Source organism: Salvelinus fontinalis, chromosome 9 (genome assembly GCF_029448725.1).
Source record: "Salvelinus fontinalis isolate EN_2023a chromosome 9, ASM2944872v1, whole genome shotgun sequence".
NCBI lineage: Eukaryota > Metazoa > Chordata > Actinopteri > Salmoniformes > Salmonidae > Salvelinus > Salvelinus fontinalis.
In genome coordinates, this window is record NC_074673.1 from 59,956,331 (window position 1) to 59,977,978 (window position 21,648).

Consider the following 21,648-nt stretch of genomic DNA (forward strand, 5'->3'; position numbering starts at 1 on the left):
TACACCAAGGTCGGCTCAGGGATTCAAACCAGAGACCTTTACGTTTTTGTCCCAACACTTTTAACCACCACCTGCCGACTTCTCACCCACACCATTTCCTGGCAGAACATTGCTCCTGTCCTATAATTATTCTCAGAGTGTAGTGGTTAAACCATGCCCTATAAGGAATTAGTAGGAATTGTAAATTGGTAGGGGCCATGTCTATCTGTGCTTTGACTGGATGACTATTTGAATACACATTTGTGTAGGGGCCGTGGTCACCACCTGGAGATTCCTAAAGATCTATTCTCGGGTAGATTTTAGGATTCCACCAAACAAGTTTTTGGTGAGGAGCTAAGTGTAATTGTGTCGATGCAATAATTGTGCAATACTGCAACTCTTCCACTTTTCCTGTCAGGGGATGGGATTACAGTTGTGTATACACTCTAAAAGGGTTAATTGGCTGTCCCCATAGGAGAACCATTTTTGATCCCAGGCAGAACCCTTTTTGATACCAGGTAAAAACCCTTTTGGGTTCCATGTAGAACTTTCTGTGGAAAGGGATCTACATGGAACCCAAAAGGGTTCTACCTGGAACCCAAACGGTTCTGCCTGGGTTATCCTATGGGGTTAGCCAAAGAAACTTTTTAGGTTCTAGATGGCACCTATTTTTTGAAGAGTGTTGTAATGCAGACTCAGTAGCCTCGGTTTTTCTAATGGCTGCCTTGCCTGGTTCACCAACTACTTCGCAGACAGAGTTCAGTGTGTCAAATCAGAGGGCATGTTGTCCGGTCCTCTGGCAGTCTCTATGGGGGTACCACAGGGTTCAATTCTCGGGCCGACTCTTTTCTCTGTATATATCAATGATGTTGCTCTTGCTGCGGGCGATTCCCTGATCCACCTCTACGCAGACGACACCATTCTGTATACTTCTGGCCCTTCCTTGGACACTGTGCTATCTAACCTCCAAACGAGCTTCAATGCCATACAACACTCCTTCCGTGGCCTCCAACTGCTCTTAAACGCTAGTAAAACCAAATGCATGCTTTTCAACCAGTCGCTGCCTGCACCCGCACGCCCGACTAGCATCACCACCCTGGATGGTTCCGACCTAGAATATGTGGACATCTATAAGTACCTAGGTGTCTGGCTAGACTGCAAACTCTCCTTCCAGACTCATATCAAACATCTCCAATCCAAAATCAAATCGAGAGTCGGCTTTCTATTTCGCAACAAAGCCTCCTTCACTCACGTCGCCAAACTTACCCTAGTAAAACTGACTATCCTACCGATCCTCGACTTCGGCGATGTCATCTACAAAATAGCTTCCAATACTCTACTCAGCAAACTGGATGCAGTTTATCACAGTGCCATCCGTTTTGTTACTAAAGCACCTTATACCACCCACCACTGCGACCTGTATGCTCTAGTCGGCTGGCCCTCGCTGCATGTTCGTCGTCAGACCCACTGGCTCCAGGTCATCTACAAGGCTATGCTAGGTAAAGCGCCACCTTATCTCAGTTCACTGATCACGATGGCAACACCCACCCATAGTACGCGCTCCAGCAGGTGTATCTCACTGATCATCCCTAAAGCCAAAACCTCATTTGGCCGCCTTTCCTTCCAGTTCTCTGCTGCCTGCGACTGGAATGAATTGCAAAAATCTCTGAAGTTGGAGACTTTTATCTCCCTCAACAACTTTAAACATCTGCTATCTGAGCAGCTAACCGATCGCTGCAGCTGTACATAGTCCATCGGTATATAGCCCACCCAATTTACCTACCTCATCCCCATACTGTTTTCATTTATTGACTTTTCTGCTCTTTTGCACACCAGTATCTCTATTTGCACATGATCATCTGATGATTTATCACCCCAGTGTTAATCTGCTAAATTGTAATTATTCGCTCCTATGGCCTATTTATTGCCTACCTCCTCATGCCTTTTGCACACATTGTATATAGATTCTCTTTTTTTTCTTTTTTTCCCCTACTAGGTTATTGACTTGTTTATTGTTTACTCCATGTGTAACTCTGTGTTGTTGTCTGTTCACACTGCTATGCTTTATCTTGGCCAGGTCGCAGTTGCAAATGAGAACTTGTTCTCAACTAGCCTACCTGGTTAAATAAAGGTGAAATAAAAAAAAATGTCATTGTTCAAGAAAGCTGGTGATGACAATGCAAATAAAACCACAACTTTTTATCATAGATGAATATTCTGTTTCTGCACTATACCTCCTATACGAATTTGTTCAGCTAACACCTTCCTGTTTTCACCATGATCTATTGGATACATGCCATGATTTTGACTTTAATTATAACCTTGTTTATGATCTGTTTGATGTTATGTACAGTAAATAACTGACAAGCGAATTTATGAAGAATGACAACCATCCATTGCGGTCTGGTTTCTTTATCAGCAGTTCGCCCACAAGTCTCCAGAAAAAGTGTGTTTTTGGAGTAAGAGGCACCTTTCCGTTATAACGTGTGAAGAACTTGTTTATTGGCCTCGTAAATGATAGCCAGCTAGCTAATATTGAGTTATGCGAACCCATTTGAAACCCCTTTTGCTTTGCTAGCTATCTTGATGGATAGATATTGAGGTTAGTTACCGACAGTTGTTAGCTACAGCCATCAAGTTCTTGTGTTATTATCATATTTTGCCTATTCCACTGTTTGCAGAATGCATACTGGCATTTAAATATAGTGGGGAAAGGGAATCCAGACACGGTATACACATTTAAATGTAGGTGTAGATGCGTGATGAGTTCGGAATTCCATGATCAGAACTCCATGATTAGAATAAAAAAACTGCATTAACTGTTAATATTGACACGGCCTGTTTTCCACTAGTGGCAATAAATATTATTGTTGCCTAAGGTTTTCGGCAGATCCACTAGTGGCAAACATTTGCAAACTTCTAGCCACATTTTGTGTCACACGATTTAGTTTGTGCCAAATTTGATTTAAAAAAATTAGGACCTCAGTCGGGGTCTCAACTTACTGTTGTCAAAATAGTAGAATAAACAAGGTGCAATTTTGAAATTTGATAATATATCAGCTATTTTTAGTTTGTCAGTCACTGATAGTCAGTAAATTAGTCCATGTCAGGGTAACCTTTTTTAGATTGCTAAGTTAGTTTAGCGGCCAGCTATCTTAACTTCTACTTGGTCACAATCCCGGATCCGGGAGCACCCCCATCAGTAAAAAAGCTGACTAGCATAGCCTAGCATAGCGTCACAAGTAAATACTAGCATCTAAATATCATTAAATCACAAGTCCAAGACACCAGATGAAAGATACACATCTGTAGTTATTCTAGTTGCTTTGGTGAGAGTTGTGATGGTGGCTGCAATGGTAAACTATGATTTATACCTGAAATATGCACATTTTTCTAACAAAACATATGCTATACAATAAATATGTTATCAGACTGTCATCTGATGAAGTTGTTTCTTGGTTAGTGGCTATTTATATCTTTATTTGGTCGAAATTGTAATAGCTACCTATGCAGGAAAAAAATGGTGGGAAAAAAAAGTTGTGTCTTTTGCTATCGTGGTTAGCTAATAGATTTACATATTGTGTCTTCCCTGTAAAACATTTCAAAAATCAGAAATGATGGCTGGATTCACAAGATGTGTATCTTTCATCTGGTGTCTTGGACTTGTGATTTCATGATATTTAGATTTACTTGTGACGCTATGCTAGGCTATGCTAGTCAGCTTTTTTACTGATGGGGGTGCTCCCGGATCCGGGATTGTGTGCAAGTAGAAGTTAACAAAAGACTTCACCAGGCAAGTAACTATTTTGGGTGCGATTGTAAATTCAGTCTGGCCATCTACTCTTGTCTGAGTGTGCCAGAGCGCAGAATAACTGATGGATTTATGAACGCTCAACACCCGTTTTAATATGGCCAGTGTCCGTAAACAGGCAAAAAAACGTAATTAAATTGTTGCCAGCAGCACAGTTAGACACCAATGCTCTAGATAACATGAAAACAGCCTAACCAGCTCTGCTAGGGAGAGTAAAATGGTCAGAGTGGGGTGTACTCTCAGTTGTGTCTGGAAGTAGCAAGCCAATGTTAGCCAGTTAGCTTGGGTGCTTGACTGAGGTCAGAGCGTTCGGATCAACCCTACTCATCGGCCAGAGCGTCCAGTGTGCACTCTGAATGCTCCGAGAGCGGAACGCTCTGAATTTATGAACGGACAATCTGACAGCACAGTTTCAGTCACCAACGCCCTGGATAACATAACAGCCTAACCAGCTCTGCTTGGGCGAGTAATGTTCAGTCAGCTGTTCTCTCATGTGTGTCTGGAAGTAGCTAGCACGTTATATTGGGTGCTTGACTGCTGTTGTTAGTACAGAACGCTCGGATCAACCTTTAAAGATATTGGTGGGGCTAAAGCTTAAGAGGATGTGAACAATGCTGAATGGGAGTAGACAAAGAAGGACTCTCCAATAGTAGTAGTACCAAAACATTCAAAGGCCATTTTCTCAAAGTGAGTTTCAAGTTCATCAACTTTCAAAGCAGAATTACTGTAGCATATGATATACCATTTTCTAGCGAGTCTCTACTTTCATCCTATGTAAAGAAACAACAACACAATTTCACATTTTGCTATATTAAGACCGATTTGAGACGTTCTGTCACAAATGAGTAGTTGCATGAAATAAGCTATAAAATTGCAAAATATTCTCTCCGACCCATGAAAAAATGGGTCTTATGTAGCAAAATTTGAAGTTGTGTTTTTTTACATTGGATAAAAGTAGCTAACAGTACACTTTAACTTGAAACTAAACCACTTTCTGTCAAATTGTGTATTATCTGAAAATGTAGCTAGCTAGACTATCGATGTCTCATGTCAAGGATGCCATTGTTGCCCTTAGTTTGAAGATGTAATCTAGAGACAGCTTTTTTTTCTCTATCTCCTTAGCTATCATACCTGAAATCCACTGATTTCAGAAAGTGGAGAGCAACACTTACACAAAAAAAAAAAGCTGCGTTAGACAGGATTACCTACATATACTGACTAGCTCAAATAGACAAAGGCGTGCTATATGGCAGACCAATCCAAACTCATCTCTCGGCATGTCATGCCCACTCATTATCTTAGCCAATCATGGCTAGCGGGAAGGTTGCTGTCTTTCTGTGGGTGGCTAAACCAACTAGGCTTGTAATTTTACAATTTTATTTGTATTTACAGATGGCATACACGTTTGTTATTAAGGCACATGAAAGTTCACATGTTCGAGACGGCATTTCTGCCCAAAAAAGTTTACGTTCAAATGGCTCTCCTGTGAAGAAGTGACCTGCGACATACGCCTAGTTTCCTGAAACAGGTCAGAATTGTAGCAAAATTGCTTTAAAACTGCAACATTTTCTTTACACCCCTTTGCAAAATGTTTAGATTGCACAAAATTAACTCTAAATCGTAACATTTTGGGGATATGGGTACACAGAACCGTGAGCAACTGCGGCCCCTCATGATGAGTTTAGATTTTTTTGTGGCCCCCACCACCATCAAAGTTCCTCATCCCTGGTCTACCTTCTGAGGACCTAGCCAGTGGCTGACATAGCTAGCTCGATTTTTCTCCCCAAAGGTCACCAAAGAAAAATCCTGATTTGGATATTTTTTTTCTCTTCAGTTTTTTCCCAACACAAACTGAAGTGAAGAAATCAGAATATATTTTAAATGATCGAAAAGACTAAAATGAAATAAAAACGAAAATTTGTTTTGCATAGAAGGCCATTACGGTTCCCCACTGTTCAAACACACACTGTAATTCACATTCATTTATTGTTGTAGTGTAGTAAAAAAACGGTGTTTTTGCATTTGTGTAACTACTATACTGCATGAGCCAAACAGAAGTAGAGATAAGGACATACTTGTCACATTTACATCTTACTTTTAGAAGCAAGTAAAAGACAAAACAACGATTAAACATTAAACAAGCTTACGTATCTCTGTGAATCACATATTTGCATCTGGGTTGTGCTCATTAGGCACCAAATGGAAGAAAATGGACTGAAACAGGGAGAGAATACCTGGGCATGTCCAATAAGAAAGTCTCATTTACACTTTCCATTGCAATACGCTTTAAAACGTTTTCTGTTGCGTGCCCAAAGAACACGGCCCTGGTCAAATCGGTGCTGCTCATTCAGATTCTATTATGTTTGGTTTGCATGTTTTTTTGTGTTGTGGGCTAAAGATTTCAAGAGAAGCAATCATATTCAATATATTGTTTTGATGTACTCCTTGGGTGCATGTTTATGTTACAATAATATCTTTACAGTTCTGCAAAAAGCAACTTTGACAGAGAAGACAATCATGAATAAAAAATCACTACAATACAATAGTTTGACACATCTCGTAATATTGTAAACAAATGACCATAATCTGTGAGCCATTATTACATTAAGTGATTATAAAGGATATTTTGTCCAGTTAGAGAAACAAATGCAAACTGGACACACTGGAAGTTGAGAGTTCTCACAGTCATGGAATGTAAGTCTTATTAACAATAAAATAGAGTTGGGCAACAAAGGCCAGTCGGTAAGGTTTCTGACCGTAGGGTGGAGTCCATTCCAGATTACGGTGTCCATATTAGGACAGTTTCAGAGTTAGAAGGCGTTGGTGTCAGAGTCAGGGTGTTGAGTTGTAGCCATATTCAATCATTGAGGTTCCCATTGTTATTCCAGATCTGATTGATGTCCCTCCTTTTGCTCCATGTCCTGCTGCATCTCTGAACTGGGATTAGCTGTTGTCAGCAATTGCAGCAGACATTCTTTATCCTCCAAATTCTTAATCACTGGTGGTGTCTCCTCTTCCTTGACAACGAGGGGCCTGCGATTAAAAGAAATACATTACATTATCAAGAAGACTTAGTTCTTCTCAATCAATCAACCAATCAACCAACCAAACAATGTCCGTCAATCAATATATTTATTGTCCAAACTGGGAAAGTTATAGTGCGGTCAGGGAAAAAGATCACATCACACCTAGTCTCCATAGGCAGACGGGTTGCGTCCCACTGACACTTACTTCCTGATTTGGCCTTGTTTTTCATCAATGCTCATTAAGAAATGCTAGCGGCCATGATTGAAGGCAAACAAGAGTTGCCTTGGGGGTGTGGTTTGATGTGGGTGCAGGGCTGTCACCTTTCGAAGATAGCGTGGAGTGATATTTCCTACTGTGAATGTCATAGTCGGGGGGGAGAGTCGAGTCGGAAAATTAAGCTAATTTCCTCCAATTCTACATATTTTCACATTGCTTAGGCCCTTGACCAGGGTGGAATAAACACGTTAAAAATCACAAGTCGGGTGTATTCAGGATTATTTAAAAGTTGAATACACACTAAAAATTGTACCACTTTGTTTGAAGTTACTTTCAGATTATTTGGCCATGAAATTTAGAGTATGCTAACTGGGGGACATTAAATATGGTGGCGCACAATTGGCCCAGCGTCGTCCGGGTTAGGGTTTGGCCGGGGTAGGCCGTCATTGTAAATAAGAATTTGTTCTTAACTGACTTGATTAGTTAAAAAATAAATAATAATAATTACATTGGTTTTTGGTTAGAAAATGCTAACTAATTAACGGTTGTTGGCAGTGGCTAAACATATGATGGATTGCAGTCTTTCCTTGTTCATAAGAAACAAACATGTAAATATGTAATTCATTTGGGTGAAATAGGCTATCCCTTTAAAATAGGACCATAGACAATCCTGCCTAGTGGTAACTCTCCAAGAGGGTTGGCCACCCCTGATCTATGTTCACAAGTACTGGGCATTTGAATATGTTCATGTGACATTTGATTTCTACAAATTACTCCACATTTAAGACAAATCTAAATCATGTAAATCTTCAGGTGGCTTTTAATCATCTTACTCTACTCAATGTTTCCCAACTCCAATCGTTGAGTACGCCCAACAGCACACATTTGTATTATAGCTCCAGACAAACTCACCTGATTCAACTGATTGAGGGCTTGATAATTAGTTGACAAGTTGAATCAGGTGTGCTTGACCGGGGCAACATAAAAAATGTGCGCTGTTGGGGGGTACTCAAGTGGTGGAGTTGGGAAACACTGCATACATGTACATGGGCAACATCTTTTGCATATCTGACTCCCATTTTTGTTTAGCAGGCTTGTGCACAACACTAAAATGACAAAACAGTATATTTGAGCAAGGGGCATTTCAATATAACCTATTCTCATTTTACGACTTAGCCTGTACTCAACACTGTTCATAAATGCTTAGAAAAATGCATGGTCTATTTTAGCCCATAGTAGGGGAGTAGGGGATGAGAATTGTTGAGAATTGTTCTGACTTACATAAGCTATTGTAAAAGAACAAATAAATACATAATAATACATAATACAATCTCCTGAAGATGCAATAAATCTGCCCCTAAACCCAACGCAAATCAATGGATTGTTGTCCCACTAGAAACAGTAACACATTTGGGTTCACAATCTGTTTGCGCAAAATAATGTTCATAACAGTTAGACAAATCTGGTCATCCTACCAAAATTCCTGCTGAATGCTGCCTTTTCGATGTTACAGCCTAATGAACCTAGTGTTAAATTTACATTGACCAAACGAGGTAAATAATGTAGCCTATGTATCTGGGCTCATGCAAGTGGTGGATTAAAATCACTAGTATTAGGCTATAGCCTATTATCACCTGCTGTCATAAGGAAGCATTCTGCGACAGGAACAGGAGTGACAGCAAGTTAATTTGTTGACAAGTATGTGTACAAAACAGCGCTACAAGTTGCCATGCTGCTCTTTTGACACAACATTTTGAGTTCATAGACGTTCAGCGGAAAATGAACATGGCAGCCTGCTCCACTCTAATCTTGAGGGGCATTTCTTTACAAACGTGCATCCAATCCCCTTACTAAACCAAACACGTTTAAATTTGTTTTTGTATGTGAAGAGGGTCAAATGCATGTCTCACGCACACTGGGAGAGTTGGCAGCACAAGTGGGTGTTTCTTGGGTGTGTCTTTGCCTTTCAATCACAACAAACAAGGGCAGTAGTGAGTACAGCAAGGCAAGCAAAGATAGCTTTGCTATGGAGAGAACAAAGTTTTGAAGTTGGACTTCTACCCTCCTGACTCGCCATATCAAGATGGTCAGCTAATTCAGTTTTATGTGTAGGCTAAATCCTGGACTGACCTTGCGTTTTGCAGCAGCTAGCAAGCATAGCTAGGAAATAGCTGCAGGTGGCTATCTTATCTAACTGATATTTCTCTGTCAAATCAGTTATGGCAAGATAGCAAGAGGAAACTTTGCATCATTCAGTAGCCTACCTAGTAATATGAGTGCAATTGCTAAAGTTATGTAGATATTCTAAAAAGTGTTTTGATAACTTTCAAGTGTAACAGTTCAATGTAAACCATACGCCACATAATATTGTAGAAGCAGTGTTCTGTTAATATGTGACACTGTGCAAATATTGTACCTTCCTGTATGGTGTCCCATTTAAAACAGGAGTTCCCTGACATGTTTGAAGAATACACTCCCCCGCAAACACACACACACATTGATAGTACTATGATTAAATAATAACAAAAGATGATCAAAAGTAAGTCTTTAATGCTGAGTGCAAGGTCTCCCCCAATTCAGACATCAGTATCAACCTGTTTCAGTCTCTCTCATCATCACCCATTACCTAGGTTTACCTCCACTGTATTCACTTCCTACCATACGTTTGTCTGTACATTATTCCTTGAAGCTATTTTATCGCCCCCAGAAACTTCCTTTTACTCTCTGTTCTAGACGTTCCAAACGACCAATTCTCATAGCTTTTAGCCGTACCTTTATCCTACTCCTCCTCTGTTCCTCTGGTGATGTAGAGGTGAATCCAGGCCCTGCAGTACCTAGCTCCACTCCTATTCCCCAGGCGCTCTCTTCTGATGACTTCTGTAACCGTAATAGCCTTGGTTTCATGCATGTTAACATTAGAAGCCTCCTCCCTAAGTTTGTTTTGTTCACTGCTTTAGCACACTCTGCCAACCCAGATGTTTTAGCCGTGTCTGAATCCTGGCTTAGGAAGACCACCAAAAATTCTGACATTTTCATCCCTAACTACAAGATTTTCAGACAAGATAGAACGGCCAAAGGGGGCGGTGTTGCAATCTACTGCAAGGATTGCCTGCAGAGTTCTGTTTTACTATCCAGGTCTGTTCCGAAACAATTTGAACTCCTACTTTTAAAAATCCACCTCTCTAAAAACAAGTCTCTCACTGTTGCCGCCTGCTATAGACCACCCTCTGCCCCCAGCTGTGCTCTGGACACCATATGTGAACTGATTGCCCCCCATCTCTCTTCAGAGCTTGTGCTGCTAGGCGACCTAAATTGGAACATGCTTAACACCCCAGCCATCCTACAATCTAAGCTTGATGCCCTCAATCTCACACAAATTATCAATGAACCTACCAGGTATCACCCCAATTCCGTAAACACGGGTACCCTCATAGACATCATCCTAACCAACTTGCCCTCCAAATACACCTCTGCTGTTTTCAACCAAGATCTCAGCGATCACTGCCTCATTGCCTGTATCCGTAATGGGTCAGCGATCAAACGACCTCCACTCATCACTGTCAAACGCTCCCTGAAACACTTCAGCAAGCAGGCCTTTCTAATCGACCTGGCCGAGGTATCCTGGAAGGATATTGATCTCATCCCGTCAGTAGAGGATGCCTGGATATTTTTTTTAAATGCCTTCCTCACCATCTTGAATAAGCATGCCCCATTCAAGAAATTTAGAACCAGAAACAGATATAGCCCTTGGTTCTCTCCTGACCTGACTGCCCTTAACCAACAGAAAAACATCCTATGGCGTTCTGCATTAGCATCGAACAGCCCCTGTGATATGCAACTTTTCAGGGAAGCTAGAAACCAGTATACACAGGCAATTAGAAAAGCCAAGCTAGCTTTTTCAAGCAGAAATTTGCTTCCTGCAACACAAACTCAAAAAAGTTCTGGGACACTGTAAAGTCCATGGAGAATAAGAACACCTCCTCCCAGCTTCCAACTGCACTGAAGATAGGAAATACTGTCACCACCGACAAATCCATTATAATTGAGAATTTCAATAAGCATTTTTCTACGGCTGGCCATGCTTTCCACCTGGCTACCCCTACCCCGGTCAACAGCACTGCCCTCCCCTCTGCTACTCGCCCAAGCCTTCCCCATTTCTCTTTCTCCCAAATACAGTCAGCTGATGTTCTGAAAGAGTTGCAAAATCTGGACCCTTACAAATCAGCCGGGCTAGATAATCTGGACCCTTTCTTTCTAAAACTATCTGCTGAAATTGTTGCCACCCCTATTACCAGACTTTTCAACCTCTCTTTTGTGTCGTCTGAGATTCCCAAAGATTGGAAAGCAGCTGCGGTTATCCCCCTCTTCAAAGGGGGAGACACTCTAGACCCAAACTGCTACAGACCTATATCTATCCTACCCTGCCTTTCTAAGGTCTTCGAAAGCCAAGTCAACAAACAGATTACCGACCATCTCGAATCCCACCATACCTTCTCCGCTATGCAATCTGGTTTCAGAGCTGGTCATGGGTGCACCTCAGCCACCCTCAAGGTCATAAACGATATCTTAACCGCTATCGATAGGAAACAGTACTGTGCAGCCATATTCATTGACCTGGCCAAGGCTTTTGACTCTGTCAATCACCACATCCTCATCGGCAGACTCGACAGCCTTGGTTTCTCTAATGATTGCCTCGCCTGGTTCACCAACTACTTCTCTGATCGAGTTCAGTGTGTCAAATCGGAGGGTCTGTTGTCCGGACCTCTGGCAGTCTCTATGGGGGTGCCACAGGGTTCAATTCTTGGACCGACTCTCTTCTCTGTATACATCAATGATGTCGCTCTTGCTGCTGGTGATTCTCTGATCCACCTCTACGCAGACAACACTATTCTGTATACTTCTGGCCCTTCTCTTGACACTGTGTTAACAACCCTCCAGGCGAGCTTCAATGCCATACAACTCTCCTTCCGTGGCCTCCAATTGCTCTTAAATACAAGTAAAACTAAATGCATGCTCTTCAACCGATCGCTGCCTGCACCTGCCCGCCTGTCCAGCATCACTACTCTGGACGGCTCTGACTTAGAATATGTGGACAACTACAAATACCTAGGTGTCTGGTTAGACTGTAAACTCTCCTTCCAGACTCACATCAAGCATCTCCAATCCAAAGTTAAATCTAGAATCGGCTTCCTATTCCGCAACAAAGCATCCTTCACTCATGCTGCCAAACATACCCTTGTAAAACTGACCATCCTACCAATCCTCGACTTCGGTGATGTCATTTACAAAATAGCCTCCAAAACCCTACTCAATAAATTGGATGCAGTCTATCACAGTGCCATCCGTTTTGTCACCAAAGCCCCATATACTACCCACCACTGCGACCTGTACGCTCTCGTTGGCTGGCCCTCGCTTCACACTCGTCGCCAAACCCACTGGCTCCAGGTCATCTACAAGACCCTGCTAGGTAAAGTCCCCCCTTATCTCAGCTCGCTGGTCACCATAGCAACGCCCACCCGTAGCACGCGCTCCAGCAGGTATATCTCTCTGGTCACCCCCAAAACCAATTCTTCCTTTGGCCGCCTCTCCTTCCAGTTCTCTGCTGCCAATGACTGGAACGAACTACAAAAATCTCTGAAACTGGAAACACTTATCTCCCTCACTAGCTTTAAGCACCAGCTGTCAGAGCAGCTCATAGATTACTGCACCTGTACATAGCCCATCTATAATTTAGCCCAAACAACTACCTCTTTACCTACTGTATTTATTTATTTTGCTCCTTTGCACCCCATTATTTCTATCTCTACTTTGCACCTTCTTCCACTGCAAACCAACCATTCCAGTGTTATTTTTTTTACTTGCTATATTGTATTTACTTCGCCACCATGGCCTTTTTATATATATTTTTATTTATTTATATATATATTTTGTTTGCCTTCACCTCCCTTATCTCACCTCACTTGCTCATATTGTATATAGACTTATTTTCACTGTATTATTGACTGTATGTTTGTTTTACTCCATGTGTAACTATGTGTTGTTGTATGTGTCGAACTGCTTTGCTTTATCTTGGCCAGGTCGCAATTGTAAATGAGAACATGTTCTCAATTTGCCTACCTGGTTAAATAAAGGTGAAATAAAATAAATAAATAAATTTCAAAAGCATCTCTTCTGCCAATCTGTAGAAAAACGAGGAAGAGTTGATGAGTGACACGCATTGAAAGGGTGATATTACTAAACACTTGTGATGTACTGTCTTAATATTCTGAACAGAAGCATAAATGCAACATGCATCAATTTCAAACATTTCACTGAGTTAGTGAAATAAATTCAATAGGCCCTAATCAATGGATTTCACATGACTGGGATTACATATCAAATTTTATTCGTCACATGTGCCTAACACAACAGGTGTAGACCTTACCGTGAAATGCTTACTTACAAGGCCTTAAGCAGATATGCATCTGTTGGTCACAGATACCAATAACAAAAAAAGTAGGGGCTTGGATCAGAAAACCAGTCAGTGTGACTGTCATTTGCCTCATGCAGTGCAACATCTCCTTCACATACAGTTGATCAGGCTGTTGATCGTGTGGAATGTTGTCCCACTCCTCTTCAATGACCGAAGTTGCTCTTCAATGACCGAAGTTGCTGAATATTGGCGGGAACTAGAACACGCTGTTGTACACGTCGATCCAGACCATCCCAAACATTCTCAATGGGTGTTATTTCTGGTGAGTATGCAGGCCTTGGAAGAACTGGGACATTTTCAGATTCCAGGAATTGTGTACAGATCCTTGTGACACGGGGCTGTGCATTATCATGCTGAAACGTAAGGTGATGGTGGCAGATGAATGGCACGACAATGGGCCTCAGGATCTCGTCACAATGCATTCAAATTGCCATCGATAGAATGCAATTGTGTTCGTTGTCCGTAGCTTATGCCTGCCCAAACCATAACCCCACAGCCACCATGGGGGACTCTGTTCACAACATTGACATCAGAAAAACGCTCGCCCACATGACGCTATACACTTGGTCTGTGGTTGTGAGGCCGGTTGGAGGTACTGCCAAATTCTCTAAAATGATATTGGAGGCAGCTTCTGGTAGAGAAATTAACATTCGATGCTCTGGTGGACATTCGAGCAGTCGGCATGCCAATTGCACCGCCACTCAAAACTTAAGACATCTGTGGCATTGTGTTGCAAAAATGCACATTTTAGAGTGGCCTTTTATTGTCGCCATCACACGGTCCACATGTGTAATGATCATGCTGTTTAAACATGGAACAATGTTATGGCACATTTCTGGGATCTTTTATTTCAGCTCATGAAACATAGGACCAACACTTTACTTGTTGCATTTATGTTCAGTGTAGTAATCACATTTTGTCCCTTCTGAGGTGTTTGTCAACACCTGCTTTCATGGCAGCATAGATCAGCTCCAGGCCCCTCTCATCACAGAGACTGGTCATGAAGGAGACTGACTTCTGCTCCTATATCTGACACAGCTCCTACAGTATATCACAGAGTGCGTGAGGGAGAAAGACAGTCACCATACAGTCATGAAAGCCAACAGTAAATACACAGCTGAACATAGCAAATCAGAGATTCTGATTCACAGCTAATTCACAATGGACATGTGCCTGGTTGGCATTACTCACTCAGGCCAATGGCACAGTGGAAGGTGACCTCCGTACAAAGTACAAGACAAACATATTCACACAGCACTGATTACATTATCAATGGTGGTTAGGTGAATTCCAGGAAAGATGGAATTTTGACCAGATCAAGTGTCCTCCATTACTCTGCAGTGGGACTGGTGTCTGGCCACTGCCTGAGCCTTCTATAACAACTCCTGATATGGTAGGAGGGTTCCCATGATGCCGCTGAACAACAAATACACCAGGTTTTGTATGTAGGTTGTGAATGTAACCAAAATATCATCACACAAATGGTGTATATGCTAATAAGAGGGACTGTTGTCGATTCAGAATAAATTCAGGCTGGTGACACTGATGCCATTACTATGCAACCAGCTGTGTACGTTGCCGAATGCTTGCTGATACGTTTTGCTATTTCCTCCCAGAGCTATATTTGTAGTAGACAAGTACCATCCTTCATGTATCTTTGCTCTAGAAAATACACAAACTTTCATGAGAACAGAGATGTTCTCTTGGGTTAGCCCCCAAATGCTATCTATCTAGCTAGCTAGCTACCTAACTTGCAAAGCCGGGATAGTTATCATATCTTTGTCTGAGTTGAAATGAGTTGGCTAGCTAGCTAACGTTAGCTAGCCAGTTTGAGTTGAAACATTATTGAAATCAAGCTGACTAACGTAAACTCACCCCATTCCGTACAAATGTGCGTAACCGCGGCATTCAAACGAGGCTGCAATGAAAGCGAATGGGACTGTAGTGACTGTGTTGGCATCAAAATCCGGGGTGTGAAACTACGTCTCGATTCAGCGTTGATTGACATGGTAATGGGCTAACAGTATTGGTGAAAAGATGAAAAAAACTAGCCCCTCTCATGCTGTACGTTACATTGTGACGTGTCACTACGTAACGTACAGCGCGTATTTGCAACTCATTTTGTGCCGTACAGCCTCTTTCCACCAGGGGTAGCCCTTCTCTCGCAGATTAAAATCATGCTTTACCATATACACTTCATTATTTTTGTCTAAATTAATATAATTATTGCTAATATTAAACTAATATTTCATGACTAGGGTGCCAATTGCATCTTTTTGCGAGCCATCATGACACTCAAAAGCCGGAACAGCTGCAGTTCACTTGTGAATCTAACGTTAGCGCAGCCCTAAACCCCTCTTCAAATTCGACACAAACCTTCAAACAGGTATGTGATGAGACATTACATAAACTCTTTACGTTTTATTTACATTTTAAAGTTGGTTACTTGGACAAATCGGGTGAAAAAAAAACTGTTTTCTTCACACAACATACTTCCCCCTTTCAAGATCACTTCGTAGCTTTCACTCCCCACTTGCCATTTTTAAAAAGACCCGACGGAGCTCATTGCCTTGTTGAATAATTGAGAGATGGGCATCATGAAGGTCTCGTCATTAATTTAGTTGGAACGGGGAGAAATTGTGCTTTACATTGTTATTGATATTACAGTTGATGTGGTAGTATTACGTTTTTTGGGGGCGCAAAAATAAGCTCAATTGTATGGACCAAGGCGATGTACAAAAGTGAGTGAGTTTACGTTACATCCTATTGTTAGCTAGCATCTAAGTGTAAGTTTATTGACCCTACATGCCAATGGGCTACAGTTTGCTGATTTTAGCAAGGTAGCTGGCTAACGTGAGCTATGCATCTCCTTTGACATGGCACATTACACGTTAGCTTGATGTATTTATCTATCTACAGTATCATTCCCCTGTCATCTGTGGTATCATAGTAGAACCCTGCACGGGCCCGCAATATTCAGGCCCTACCCTCCGCAGGCCCAATTGCTTCTACTAAATTTAAGGCCCTGCCTGAAACACAAAATCAGAAATAACTTCCCTGTTAGTAAATCCATTAGCTGTTCCTCTCGGTCTGTGACTTGTTCCCTGCATGCAGCTCACTCTGCTCATGGTGCACTGACTTTGTGAAGAGAGAGCAGTTAGCTACTTGTCGTCACTTTCAACTCCGACAAAAGTAAAGGAACATTTTTATTTTCTGTGAAATAATCTCCCCTGTTTTATATTTGAGGTTGAAGCACTTCTGACACCATGTTATGCTCTTAGTCAGATATGACTATACTGCGCAGCAGAACATGTGCAAATGTCTCAGCTTCAAAATGTTAGTGATCAATTCGGTGATACCAGAGCCCTGCATGTACTCTAGTAATTTATGAAAAAGAGGCCCTAATCCATTGTATAATGTCGGGCCCTGGTCGGGTAGCAGAGGTCTATATCATAGCTAGCCTGGCTCAAATAATATTGTTCAACCAAACAGTAGGTACTAGCTAGCTTGAACCAGTTATCTACTTAGCTAACATACTCACCAACACCAGTGGTTTGACAGTTGACAGGCAGCAGAATTGACTGTGTCGGAATGCATTGGAAGTTTGCACCAACTTTACGGAAGCCCATTTTCACTCCTATTTGCCGAACGAAATGTACTTGCATTACACCCATATGCACACTTTACAAGAAATGTCCACATGGCAGCTGGGGGCAGACCACAACATGTTGTCTCTGGGCAATTGGGGCATCATTGGCAAAAGTGGGGAAGTAAGTAATCCTTACCCAACCCTCCAGTAAATTGTGACGAACTCACAAAACAAAATTTGGACGAGACTGACTTTATGACCAAAGTTATCCTATTAACACTTTGTAGTTCATTTTGACACTGTAATTAATGTTTCTGGCTCATATAGATGCCACCTAAACTGTTTAAAAACAAATACGAGATCAGATACTAAAGTCCGGGGTTATTATAGTCCTAAATAGACGTGCAAGAAATCTGTCCACAGCTTTATGCTCTGGCATAAACATTCCCACCGGATACAAAGTTGATAGCTAGCTAAATGGAAATCATGGAGGATTTTTTCAATGAGTGTATTTCACACGTGAGTAGGATGCATGCGCTATGGACAGCCAACGTTAGTGTTACAAGTTTATCACCACTGACTGGCTGTGGCTATAATTAGCCTCGCTTTCTGCGTCCGTATTGTGTCCGACTCTGTCATGTTTCTGGTGGGATCATTTTTCAAGAGCCCAATTCCTGCCCACATTTTATTAAGCCCCGTCTACCCAAAAATCATGATTTTGGGGGGGGGAGTTGTCTGTCCAAGTAGCCAATAAAACTTCCCAGGTCTGGGATTTCCGGGACAACATGACACCTGTCTTGTCTTTACCATAACAGTGATATACTGTGACATACTCACAGCTGGGCCAGTGAAGTGGAGTGTGGGCTGCGTTGTCCAATGGTGTCCTGGAGGTCAGGATGTTTTAGGTGTACCAGACCCAAATGACTGCTGCCTGTCAGGCCTGCGGGGCTCTTGTTCTTTAATACAGTCAGAGCATTCTCAGTCAGTGGAGCCTGAGTAGATGTGATTGGGGAGGGAATGGATGACACAATGTGTCACTCATAAACCTCATGTCAACACTAAGAGGAACTTTAAAAACTTTAGTGAACAATCTTTTTTTTTTTACATTATCTTGATTTTAGTGACCTTGGATTGTATCTCATCTATCCCTGAACCTGATTTAATCTTCTTGCAAATGTATTCAAAACAATTGTAGATAATCGTTCCCCCTTCAAAACTCAGAGTTAAATAGATTGCATGCCTGGTTAATTCCTGAATTATTTGAAATCATTCATAAATCAAGGCCAGGAACAAAGGCTTGGACCCAGATTGGCAATCTATTAGGTAATTGAGGATTAAACTGTAAAACTGATCAGAAAGGCTAAATCTAATTATTATGTAACTACCCATTCTGATTGTAAGGCGAATCCAGCAAAATTCTGGAAAACGGTCAAATGTGACCCTTTTTCAGGTAGCTTAGGCGTATGTCACACATCACACATGAGAGGAATTTTCATTTTTATCAAAATATGTTTTGGGGCAGAAATGCCTTCTGGACCATGTTAACTTTCATGTGCATTAACAACAAACTTGTATTCCATCCGTAAATAAGAATACAATTGTTAAATTACAATCCTAGTTCGTTTAGCCACGGAAAAATACGGAATCCCAACTCTAGCCATGATTGGCTGAGATGATGGATGGGCTGGAGTTGAGTTTGAGTTTGGTACTTTTTTTAGGGGGTAGGATACCTTTTTACGGAAGAAGAATGTGTTTTTTTATGATTGATTTTATTTAGCTTTTTGTGTATTGTTTAAATGAATGTGTATATGGATGTGTAGTTTGAGGTGTATATTGGATCTTGATCTGTGTTGTTGTGAAAACGAAAAACCATCTGAAAACGAGACCTTGGTCTCAGCTTTGACTCCTTGTCTCCCTGTTATTTGTTTTTGCCAGAGTAGGAGTTCGTATAGTTTTGCTTTATAAAGTTTCACGTTTTAATGTCACATGCACAAGTACAGTGAAATGCCTTTTGTAACAGTTCTGAAGATTAGTAATAAAGGTACACTCACTTGTAAACTGGTATTTAGAGCAGTCCAATAAGCAAGGCTGGAGAGAAGGTTCTTCCCTAGCGTTGGGCTTCTACAAAATGACAACAAGGTCTTATAGTATTATATATAGTATACTATATATAGTATTCTCATAAATCAATACAACTCCAAGGCAACTGATATAGTTAGAGCCAACACGAATTAAATCTGACTGGTTCGATCTCTTTTGTTTTCAAAACAAAAACAAAAAAAATCTGAAAAGCCAGATTTCATAGACATCCTTAAAAGAAATACATACAGTATGTGTACAAAATACTGTATAAAAGGCCTATTTGGAGATATAACACTCTTCATTGTAAATAAGAATGTGTTCTTAACTGACTTGCTTGGGGGGAAAAAAGGTGAAATAAATAAACTGTATGCTTTATATCATTTTTTTAAAAGGTATCGACCCAATATACAATACCTTGTGATCTTCTGAGACCTCCTTCTCTGGTACTCCACCTCGTCCACTGTCCACACGGCCCCCTTCACGTTTTCCACACGCACAAAACACTTGTGCAGGCTCAGGTTGTGGCGGACTGCATTCTGTGTGTGGTTGACAGGCAATAGGGTCAGAAAGGCTTCACGTACAGAACTCAAGGGAGTATCACAGTTATGGCATCCCTATTAGGAAGTCGTCACGTCAGACAAAACTGAAAACGGACGACTTCCTAATATGGATGCTGTACACTTTATTATTTTCAACTTGTAAGTCACAATCAACATTATAACAAAGATTAAGTCAATACAGTACCTTCCACGTTGCAGCATTGCGTCTGAAGTAGGCAAAGGTCCGTGTAAACCATCTGTATATCTCATTTAGTGTTAACTGCATGTCCGATGCATCCATTATAGCCTAAAACGATGACAACAAAAAACATGTAGGTTGTAACCCATCAAATGGGGCGAATGCTGATATGCCCCTTTTTACGCAGGGATTACAGGGGAAACTACAAGTTAAATTCATGTCTTCTTACCTGTCTTATCAGAGTAGCGTAGGTAAAAGGTGGCCTGATATCTGCATTTCTGTACATCTCATGATTTGGGCTAAATTCTATAAAATAAAATTAACATTGTACAATTGGTTACTTTCATTCACACAGATATTTCAACCAGGTTGGTTAATATTCAGCAAAAATCCTGAGTATTAAATACGTGTCACAGATGATTTTGAAAAGGACATATAAAGGCCAAAATTGACTTTTTCATAGCACACGACTGGAGCAACAGTAAAGCAGGGACAAAGCTATGTACATCTATTCAGTATGGACTGTGTTGACATCTGTGCGGGTTGTTACCTGAAGACAGAGAGCAGAGAGAGGGGTGCTTGTCTGAGTGGTGTCTTCGCATTGCCCCCACACTTGTGGGGCAGAGTCCTGCAGGCCCCCGGGGTGAGGATGGGGAGGTGACAGGGGCCGTTGGAGACATCTGAGGGTCATCTTGAGGGGACAGTGGTGGCAGGCTCTTGGACATGGTGACACCGGACCCAGAACTCAGCTGCACACAGAAGAAGAAGTAGAAACACAGACCAAAAAGGAGAAAGGAGAGGAAAGAAAAAGACCAGAGGGAGAGGGAGCTTTTTAAATGGGTGTGACCGATGCCATTAAATTTGCTTCTACATTGGCGCTTCCACTAATATCCTTTGGAGAAGGAAGTCAATCGTCAGTAATTAAAGGGTGAAATTGTATCATAAGTATTGTCATTACAGCGTCATGTTAGCTAGATTAGTTAATGATTAGCTTCTCTATTATCCAAGCTTGTGTCTTAGCCTGCTGTCTTCAAAATGTCTGATCAATGTCTGATGTAAACAGAATTCGCAAAAACAAAATGTTATTGTGATCACGTTCATTTAATGTCAGCTTAATTTCAGCTTTATTTTTGCATTGCTGCTATTTTAAGCACTGTATGTCATGTTCAGGTTGAAAATATCAGGCCTCTAGATATCATTTAGACAATAAAGATAAAATATAGCTGTGAGCAGCAGCAATGAATGGGGTTCACAGGATGACTAAAAGGACACAAGATCAGTTGGATAACAAAGCAACCACTCTATCATGTAGGAACTATCTTCCTTAAGGCGCAATCAGTGAAATGATTACCATGTTTATCTCTGAATACCACACGGAGGATGCAAGGGAAGTGTAGTATAGTGCTGCAGGTTGATTCTTTGAATGCAGCAGGTAACGATTGTTAAAGTAGTTCATTATTGAGTTTATATACCAATTCTGGGGTCAATTTGACTAGTGGTTTATGTTAAGATTAGTGAAATATTTTCAGCATTAGTGTATTGGTATATTGTGGTCATCTTTGAATTCTGGGACTTCTGGGTCAATCTGTTTGTAAAGGATTTATATCTCAGTTTGTACACTCTACATTAGCGTATACATATATAACACACTGACTGTTGAAGTGGCAGGACTGCCGGTTTCAAATTTTCCCGAATAAAATATCGACTTTCACTAGGTTCAGACCACACAATGGG

At 41.2% G+C, this 21,648-nt stretch overlaps 1 protein-coding gene across 1 annotated transcript in view; it reads right to left on the reverse strand.

The window, feature by feature from the left end:
- Positions 1–5,798: 5,798 nt before the first annotated feature.
- Positions 5,799–21,648, reverse strand: part of LOC129861849 (forkhead box protein P2-like) — a 55,954-nt gene continuing 40,104 nt past the window's right edge. Inside the window, exons 12-18 of the mRNA XM_055932988.1 lie at positions 20,465–20,663; positions 20,144–20,220; positions 19,921–20,022; positions 19,591–19,712; positions 19,146–19,215; positions 17,932–18,086; positions 5,799–6,823 (exon numbers count right to left, since the gene is read on the reverse strand). Coding sequence (XP_055788963.1) covers positions 6,670–6,823; positions 17,932–18,086; positions 19,146–19,215; positions 19,591–19,712; positions 19,921–20,022; positions 20,144–20,220; positions 20,465–20,663 — 879 coding nt within the window. The 3' untranslated portion in view covers positions 5,799–6,669. The remainder of the gene's footprint in view (positions 6,824–17,931; positions 18,087–19,145; positions 19,216–19,590; positions 19,713–19,920; positions 20,023–20,143; positions 20,221–20,464; positions 20,664–21,648) is intronic.